General features: G+C 49.4%; 1 protein-coding gene across 1 annotated transcript; it reads left to right on the top strand.

The window, feature by feature from the left end:
- The first annotated feature begins 59 nt into the window (after positions 1 to 59).
- On the top strand, positions 60 to 4,214 carry HAUS5 (HAUS augmin like complex subunit 5). Its single transcript, XM_085867513.1, has one exon. It carries the CDS (start codon positions 1,854 to 1,856, stop codon positions 3,810 to 3,812), a length of 1,959 nt encoding a protein of 652 aa, XP_085723639.1. The 5' UTR covers positions 60 to 1,853; the 3' UTR covers positions 3,813 to 4,214.
- The last annotated feature ends 5,786 nt before the right edge of the window (positions 4,215 to 10,000 follow it).

Genomic DNA, 10,000 nt, shown 5'->3' on the forward strand with positions numbered 1-10,000 from the left:
CGAGTGCCTCGGTGGTGCTTTTGTCCATCCACATACCTCACCAACGGCTCCCAATGGACTATCTTTCATTGACATCCAACCACTTTCAACCTCAACCACATCATCCTCAACCATACTCAGACTCTCTCTTAATGCTTCCTTCACTGTCGCCTCTTTCAACCTCCACACCTTCATCCTCGGTTGGTACTTCACCCGCTGAATTCTCCGCACACCTTTCACCCTTATATCGCAGACAACCAGGTGGTGCTGTGAAACAGTCTCCTCCCCTGGGATCACCTTTGTGTCCCGGAGGTTTCCCCTATCTCGCCGACGCACCATCAGGTTGTCAATGGTTGTCGTCGACCCACCTGACCTGTATGTAATAAGCTTATTATCCACTTTCTGGAATTGAGTATTACAAATCAACAAATCAGCTCCATCAGCAAACTCCAAGATCCTTTCACCTTCTCCATTTCTCACACCATATCCATACCCCCCATGGACTCCCTCAAAACCGTCGGGACTCCTTCCCACATGTCCATTCAAGTCTCCTCCTACCACAACAATTTCATCATCTTTCACATTTTCCATCAACTTCTCTATCGCACACCAGAACATGTTCTCTTCATCGCTTCAACCGACCTGTAGGGCATATCCCGAGATGACGTTCACCAAGAGCTTTCCGATCACGATTCTCACCATCATCAACCTTTCACTCACTCTCGTCACACTCACTACACTGTCTACAAACTCCTCAGAAAACATTACACCAACACCATGCACACTTTCCGGGCACCCTTGCTACATAAACTTGTACTTCTGCCCCTATCTACCCTTCACCATTCTCACACCACTTCCTTTCCATCGTGTCTCCTGCACACAACATGTCCACTCTTCTTCTGACCAATGTTTCAACCACTTCTCCAGATCTCCCTGTCATTGTCCCTACATTCCATATACCAAACCTCAGAAACCGATCTCCACGTGGGGCATCAGACGATTGGTCATCATAAATGGAAAAATTTCCTCCCTTGCTTCGATCGGGTTCCCCATCTTGAGTTTTAACGAGAGGGGGTGAGGACCCCCCACAGGGTACTTCGGGCTGTACCCTGCCCATCAGTTGTACTCATCATGGTTTCCTTTTGAGCCGATGTTTTTATAGCTGGATGCCCTTTCTGACGCCAACCCTTTTCGTCGCCTCTTACGACACGCAGGGATATGGTGTACCTATTCTAACCAGGGCACACACCGGGGGCCCATTTCCTTTGGACAATAGTGTAAAATGCCATTCATGTGTATCTTCAGTTCATATATTCTGCAATTTCAACAGTTTTTTTTTTCATCAAATCATGAGAATTTTGGGGAAAAGTGAAGGGATACAGCTACAATTATGGTTGCCAATTTTCAGACATGATAAATAAGCTTAAGTGGAGATATTGCATTTTATGTGAAATAGGAAAAACAGCCACTGAAAGATTGACATTAAAAATAAGAGAAATGCATTAGTTATATTTGTTTTGTCACAGAGCTTACTTGTGTGATAGTTGTTGAATCAAAATGAAAGAATCTCACAGGGGTACTTAAAATGATTCTCTGAAAAATTTGAGAGACACTGGGCAAGTAATAATTTTATTTATTAATTTATTTTCTTTTTATTACCCATAGTGTAGTTCAACACTGCTCATCAAAATGCCCAATCAACCAGAGTTGGACACATTTTTATGATTTAAAAAATTGAATATGAAATTTGACATTTTGTCATGATAATCAAAAAAAAATTTGTAAAATTTATCCCACTACACCCTGCTTTACAATTGCACACTGATTGTGTTTATTACCTAAAATGTATGAAACTTTACATCAACTTGTGAAGAATGAACAATGTTTCAAGTTGGGAATACCATGGTGAAGTTAAGCTGATGACAGTACTTCTTTCTTTGTCTCACCTACTGTCAAGGTTGAAGATTGCTGTTTCTAATGCATCATCACATCCTGGATTTATGTACCAAATGAGTGAGGTGGCATCTGCAACACATGACTTGAAATTGGCATCCCAAATCCGTCTTTGGGCTGAGGCAGAATTTAGCCAAGCTGATTCCCGGTTTGACCTACCAAGCCTACTGACTGATTCTGAACTCTCAGCTGCCTGCCGAGGAAATGCCGCAGACATTTGGAGCTTCTTGGTGGAACGAGTACGAAATTCCTCGAAGGCTGCCTGGCTGCGTGGCAACCTGGCTGTCCTTGGCTGGCAGAGAAAGGTGCCAGAACAGGTGCACGATGAGCATAAGACTGAAATGTTGGCCCGTTTAAAGAGGGTGCAAATGGAGGTAGATCATGCAGCTGAAGCACTTCACCGAGCTGAGGCTGAGATGTTCACTGTTGAGACAGAGGTTGAGGCTGTAACATCTGGTATAGAGGAATCGCACTGTGATTTAATGCTGCTGTCCTTGCTGTGCCGCCACCTGGTGTGTGAGCAAGCAAAACTCGAGGCAGAGTCTGTGCAGATGGGCAACCGATTCAGACAGCTAGAAATGGCAAATGGTGAGATAGAAGTGGTTGTTCAAGGTGCTGCAGATGGAAGCATCGCTGCAAGGCAAGTATGTGATGTTCAATCTTTGGCAGCTTTGAGTGAGGCAAAGCATTGTATTAGGAACAAATGCCAGGAGAGAATGGAAACTGCTGAAATGTTGAATTTTTCAAATGGAATTCTCACTTCCCTATCCAAGAAGGTGAATAAGCAAGCAAGAAAACTTGATAAGCCACTTTTTCACCCAGAAAACGAAAAGTTGGTAAGTGACAAATCGAGTCCAAATGCAGCATTTCGTTCTTTATGCATTGCCAATGTATCGAACTCGATTGTCAATGTAGTCAGTCTTTCAAAGTTGCACGTGCTAGAGAGCTCGCTGCACACAGTTATTCAGCTTGGCAATGGCAACAATGAGGGAGAGGTAAAGACCACTGCTAACCGGCTCTTCGTCAAGGAATTGGAGCTTGTGAGAATACAAGCTGAGTTGGTGGCAATGAGGCTTGAAGTGGAGGAGCTTGGAGCACTTTTGAAAGGGAGTCGTACGAAACTCCGACATCTGTTTCACAAGCAGTGTCGTGTTGAGGAGGGGCGACGCAGTCTAGAGTTGAATCGCAGTCGTATTACTGCACTGTTCAAGCATAACAGTGCATCTGGTGTACAGCTTATGAGGCAGTGTGGTACGACAGCCAAGTTTGCAGAAACAGAGGTCGTGCCAGATCTTTCTCACCTGGTCAATGAAGTTAACTGCTTCCGTGGAGCGGCGGCCTGGGAAGGAAATGCATTGGAAAGCCGGCATCGAGCTTGTATTGCACCTGGTATGCCAACATTGAATATCGGTTGGATACCAGCAGAAGGTCTTTCGAGACCTAAGTCTTTGGTCGTCTTGAACTTGCGACCTGAACTTCGAAAGGCTTTGGAAAAAGCTTTTGGTTATAGGTCCTATTGGTCCATCGAGCAACTTGTGCAAGCAGCTGTAAGTGCTAAAACAAAGATTTTAGATTTACAGGCAATACTTAAGAGAGAAGCAGGAGTGAAGGAGACACCAACCACTGATATTGTGACAAGTGCATTAACATTGGCTTCAAGCAGCCGTAAGTTTCAGGTTGATACCTGCAAGAGCCTAGGTCCAATTCTTAAGTGTGAAGTACAGCGCTGCAGTGAGGCAATGAGACTCTGTGAAGAAGCCAGATGTGCGGCCAATAATGCCAGGGAACAACCTGCAGAGGCTGTGTTGGCTAGCCTGCAGGATGGGTTTGCTGAGTGGCTGCAGAGATGGGATGCTGCTGTAACCAAGGAGACAGAGTGACGGTGTGGTTTTTGCAAGTTTCATTTTTGTGCCATAAATCCAATTGTACATTCACAAAGTAATGAAATATTTGCAATGAATGTGTCCATGACCTTTTTTGCCATCTCCTCATTGTATGACTTTCTTATTTTTATGTTAACCTTCAGTGTTTGTCCTCACTTTCGAACAAGTTTGTTTATATATACTGCACAGAATACATAAAAAAAAATTTTTTGCAATTAATCTGTGATAATCAAAGGAACAGCATGCCAGGTGTACACCTAAAATGTGCAACATCCAGAATGCACGTCTATTGTTGACAGACACTAAATGAACAAGTGAGTTGTGCTTCATGTTTGTCTCTTCAAGAGATGAATGGTGCTTATCTGCAGATGCTAAATAAAGGTCTACTTACTTTGTTCATTCTCATGAGAATGTCTGCATCTATTGAGATAAATTGGTATAAATCTGCTACTTGATCTACCTCTCTGCCCATTCCCCATATTTTCATGTTGTTTGATTGTATTTTGTTCTTTACCCTCTTTGTCTGTGCATCAACTTGACTTTCCCTTAAATGCAATCTTTTGATCAGACCCTGAGAGCCATTTACATTGTACAATATATGCATATTATTGACAAGGACATTTTGTGCAAATAAAAGGAGAATGTGTATGGGAGGAGGAGGGAGGGTGGTGGATGTGAGATTAAAATTTGGCTTCTTTTGAGTACGTAGTGAATGTATGCGCTCCATTATCTGATGTTTATGGCAATGTGAAGCATGGACATCGTTGTGATTAAAATAGTACAGATATAATGCTTACGTTTTCACTCTCATTTGCAAACGTCAGCAGGTTCAGGCTCATCTGCGTAGTAGAAATTGTGATATTTCACTTAAAGAATGTCAAGTTTTAAGTTGGATTTAACAATTCTTCCTCGATGCAACAATACATGCTCATCACAAAGGTAAGGTTGCTGCACTCATTACCACATCATAATAATGTCGTTCGCAAAGCGTAATAATTCATTCCCTCAAATATACTATTTTGATCAAAAGCAAACTCCGAGGGATTGCAAAATGATTTGTCATTTGCCACAATCAAACAAGTAACATCAAAACAACCAAAGAAGCACGTACCTGGTCTGACTTGATAACTTGGTTACCGGCCAACCCTGGTCCTCACTGCCAGATATGTGCTTTATTTCGCTGCTTCACGCTCTCGCAGCCTTGACAAAAATAAGGCGAGCCCCCTGCCCCAGACTCTGTCCTCCACCTAATGAGCTTGCATTTCACACTCGCTCCTGCTTCGCTTTCCCTCCAACTCCCACCTCGTTCTCCCTACGGTTCCCGCCTCGCTCCGACTCCAGCTCCCGCCTCACTCTCACTACAGGTCCCACCTTGGACTGTCCATCTGTTTCTGTCTGCCTGTATCTCCCCGAGTATCCCGTGCCATTGTGTGTCTGTCTCTCTCTTTGTGTCTTTCGATATAACTCATCTCTCAGCGTCTGCCTATCTCATCATGTCTCGGGGGCTGATTGTGCGCACCTCCATTCCATCCTCACCTCCAAGCTGGCTAGCCTGGGTTTGAATCCCAACCCCGCAATAAACTGTCACCCTGATGTTTCACAAGCAAGGTGATTCATCAATGCGTGTGCCTTCCCTTGGATGGATGACAAACGAGCATGCCGTCTGCCAGCATTAATTGGTGGACGTTAAAGATCCCATGGTGTCCTTCGTGAGGAGAAGGCGAGTTATAACCAGCACCATGGTCAAATTCCTGCCCAAACCTGTAGAGGGAATTACATCAGCAGCACAGCCACACCCTCCGCCAATGATGCTACCCCGCAGCCTTGTGCTGCATCCAAAATAATAATGTCATCGCTCTACATCTGCCTGTCTCACCATCTCTCCGCGTTTGCCTGTCTCGCTGTCTCTCTCTGTGTCTACCTGTCTTATCCTCTCCTTGTCAAGGCTGGAGTACCCTCAGGCAGTGTTTGAGGTGGCTCCACCCATCTTATTCCAAATTTTCATCAACTATCTCAGTGACTTTCTGGAAAATCCTCTTTACCTCTTTGCTGATGACCATTCTCTGCCGTGAACATCCCTCATTGAGCTTGATGGAGGACTGCTGTCCCTTCTGGGCTGGCTCCCTGCCTCATGTCTTGCTCAGGACATGAATGTGTATACATATATAAATATGTATGTACATGAATGTTGATACATATATAAATATGTCTGTACATATATAAATATGTCTGTATATATGTATATATATATGTATATGTATATGTATATATGTATATATGTATATGTATATATGTATATATACATATATATGTGATGGGAACGATAGAGGGAAGACCACGATGAAGACGGGGTAAGTGACGCACACACACACACACGGAGGTAGTGGAGGACAATGGGGGTGAGCTGGTGGACTGGGTGGAGGCCCGGTGCGAGCAGCTGGATGGCCTCCTCCAGGAACGAGGGGAGGGAGTATGCCCCCTTGAGGTGAGTCACGACCAGGTGAGTTCGGTCGTGCTTTGCGAGGTTGAGGGGACGAGTGCTGCGGACGGGTGCACGGAGAGCTTGGGGGGTATAGAGGCCCCGGAGACCCTTGTGGGGACACGAATCCCCAGTGTGGTTGTCCCTGTGTGTGTGGTGCAAGGTGTGAGTGCGTCCCCGTGTGTGGAAGCGACCCCGTGTGTGAGTGGTAAGTGTGCAGAAGGGCGTGCTTCCCAGCGCGCCGTGTGTGAGTGAAACACCGCGGTTGAGTGCCCCCGCGTGTGAGTGAGGCACGGTGTATGAGTGAGGGACCGCGGATGAGTGCCCCCGCGTGTGTGAGTGAGGAACGGTGTATGAGTGAGGCACCGCGGGTGAGTGCCCCCGCGTGTGTGAGTGAGGCACGGTGTGTGGATGAGGCACCGTGGGTGAGTGCCCCCGCGTGTGTGAGTGAGGCACGGTGTGTGGATGAGGCACCGCGGGTGAGTGCCCCCGCGTGTGTGAGTGAGGCACGGTGTGTGGATGAGGCACCGCGGGTGAGTGCCCCCGCGTGTGTCAGTGAGGCACGGTGTGTGGATGAGGCACCGCGGGTGAGTGCCCCCGTGTGTGTGAGTGGTGTGGTTTGTGTGAGGGAAATGGCACGAGTGAGTGGAAGGCCGCGAGTGAGTGGAGCCACGTGTGCGAGGGAGAAGGCATGCGTGAGTGAACGGCCGAGTGCAAGGGAGACCGTGTGTGTGAGAGAGCGGTATGTAAGGGAGATGTCGGTGGGCATGTGTGAACATGCAGCCGCGTCTCCCGGGGTGAATGTGATGGAATGGACTGTGAGCGTCGTAACACGCAGGAGTGCGTGTGTGGAATGGCGACGACGGCGACATGTGAGGAAAGAAAGCCGAGTAGCGGCTGTAGTTGTTTCGGGGACCGTGCCGGGTTCGCCCAGCAGCGAGCACGAGGTCCGTGCTGTGCAACGCACGAGGCCCCCACGTGCTCGCTTACGAGAGTGAAGTCCCGGTCCGGAAACGCCAGCGGTGGATTTGCCGATCCCGCGGACGGACAAAGTTTAGGCAGGATTATGGATTTGGACCGGACAGGTTCTCCACGCGATCGTGTGTGTTAAGCTCCAACGGGCAAAGCACATGTGTTCGCGTGGGGAACCCCTCGAGACGTGGGGCTTGTGTTTTTTTTTATGCGCACGGTGACGTCATGGCTGCACGTGGTGTTGGAATCCGGCAGGAGGGGTATCCCTGCCGGATGGTACGGTCCAAGGAGGGACGAGGTACACGTGCAGCTGCATGACGTCACGGGCAGGTGCAAAGTGCGCGAGCTGTGAGTTGCCGCGCTGGTGATGCGCATGTAAAAAAAAACAAGCCTCGCTTTCGGGTGCACAGGATTCCTGGGCAAGGGGTGGAAGACCCCCTTGACCAGGGCACAGGATGGAAACTAGTTAGGGGGAAGGGTTAGCTTAGTGAGACCGACTTCATGGGGCAGGGGTAAGTCCTCATGGAGTCCGTGGAATGGATTAGGTAGAGGGATTTAGTGAGCTTTAGGTTGGGAAATAAAAGTTATTTTAGAGATTTGGAGACAGTGACAGACTTGTGAATGTGTAGTGGGGACGTAGCTTAGCTACGTAGTGTTAAAAGGAACATGCTATAGTTTAAGGGACGACGTGGGAGCACGAGTTAGGTAGGGGAGGTAGTTAGAAGGATGGCAGAGTTCAGCGGTGAGTGTGTTGAAGAGTTGGTGAGTGAAGTGGAAGCATGTGCTTGGTGAGTGAGTGAGGCCAGCGGGTCTGTGTGAATGGAGCGAATGGGGACTGCATGGTGCGATGAGTGATTGGGGGGAGGAGTGACTCCCGCCCAAGGGACCCCAGGGTCAGTGTAGAGTGAGTTAGGGGGTTAGTAAAATTTAAAAATGGAGGTCGTTTTGCTGTTGGTGGGAGTGTAGGCTCGAAACCCGTTTGGAGGGGTGCAGGAGCCCTGTTGACAGGCTGGGAGCGTGGTGGCGAAAGGTGAGTATCGCTGAGCGGGTACCCCGGGCACCAGGCTAGTAGGCCAAGGGCCCATGGGGGGCCCGGGATAGCGTAGTGGGCACGGGTGCGCCTGCTTGGTGCGGGGGCCCGGGGCGCCATTAGCCGCGTGGGCAGTGTTGTGGGCACGGGTGACCCTCGGAAAGGGGCCTGGGAAGCCAGCCTGCCACGTGTGCGTTTCAGGGGAGGTGCCATGGGGGGCACTCCCCGGTGTTTAGGGAGCTGGTAGGCTCAGAGGCAGTGGTGCCCGGGGGTGCCATAGCGGGAGATTCGGCAGAGGGTCGTGCCTGCCAAAGGGAGCCACGTGTCCCAGCCATGAGACCGTGTGAGGGCACGGAGAGAAAATTGGGGGGGCGAGGCCCGAAATTGTGAGGACACCAACACAGGCGACGGGAATCTGGGTTGTTAGAACCAATAGTTTAAGCGAGAGGCGCTTGTTGAAAGCCCCGGGGTAGTTTAACAGTTAATGGTTAGGGTAGATAGGAAGTGTACCCCTCCGCACCATCCATCCCCTCGCTCTCGTTGTGGGCCGCTGGACCCACTTTGGTTATAGATCGCTGAACTCTGGGGAGGCCATCCTGAGACTTCGTTGGGCCTCGACACAGGACGCTAGCTCTCCCTTATTCCCCTCCGGGAAGGGAACGTAGGGGTTGGGAGTAGGCGAGGTGACAGGATAGGTTAGCCGAACAAAGACGATAAAGGGGGTTAGGGGACGATTTATAGTGGGGAAGTAAAAAAAAAAAAAAAAAGTTGGGGCTAAATTGGGGTTTGACAAATTAAGGGAGTGGGTATAGACAGTGACAGGCAAAGGCGATAGGTTGGGAGGGAGACCGTAGGGTAGGTCCGAGCCCGCCTTCCGAGTGGCCAGCACCACCGCACTCCCTGCACCAACCTCCACTGAACGGCAAAGGCTGGCCAGCTTCATCTGCCGGCTGGCTGTTTTTCTTCAAGGCCTGTGCCGGTCCACTTCATCGGCAGCTGTTGTGTTGCTGCAAGGCCTGTGCCGGCCGGATCATCTGCAGCTGTGGTACTTCAAGGCCTGTGCCGGCCAGTTCATCTGCCGGCTGTGTTTGCCTGCAACGGCCTTCTTCTGCGGGCTGTGTTTGCCTGCTGCCTTTGCCATGCCCACTGCCCACGTTCACCAGCCCTGTTCAATTTTGCTTTGCCCCCCCCCCCCCTGTTCATTTCCATGCGCGCCAGGATCATCGTAAAAGCAACAGTTTGCAAGCTGCAAGAACTGCCCTGTTGGCAGCTACAACACGGGCCTGCAGTGGCGGCCCGTGCACCGTGTTTGCGTTCAGTTCAAACCATTCATCCATCCATTCGTTGTGTTCATTGCGTGTGCCACTTGAGCTGGCACGGAGACTGCGTTTGTGCAGCCCATGCACCGTTGTGGTTCACTGCGTTCAGTTCAAACCATTCATCCATCCATTCGTTGTGTTCATTGCGTGTGCCACTTGAGCTGGCACGGAGACTACGTTTGTGCAGCCCATGCACCGTTGTGGTTCACTGCGTTCAGTTCAAACCATTCATCCATCCATTCGTTGTGTTCATTGCGTGTGCCACTTGAGCTGGCACGGAGACTACGTTTGTGCAGCCCATGCACCGTTGTGGTTCACTGCGTTCAGTTCAAAAGGGAAGGCCTTGGACTGCGTGTGAGCAGCCAGCCACGTTCCTTGTCACCTG

The sequence above is a fragment of the Eptatretus burgeri genome, unplaced genomic scaffold (assembly GCF_056783735.1).
Source record: "Eptatretus burgeri isolate ZD-2024b unplaced genomic scaffold, Ebu_testis_v1 Ebu_testis_scaffold_463, whole genome shotgun sequence".
Taxonomy (NCBI): domain Eukaryota; kingdom Metazoa; phylum Chordata; class Myxini; order Myxiniformes; family Myxinidae; genus Eptatretus; species Eptatretus burgeri.

Coding starts and splice junctions, on each gene's coding strand:
- HAUS5 (XM_085867513.1), top strand. CDS start 1,854: ATGAACAATGTTTCAAGTTGGGAATACCATGGTGAAGTTAAGCTGATG.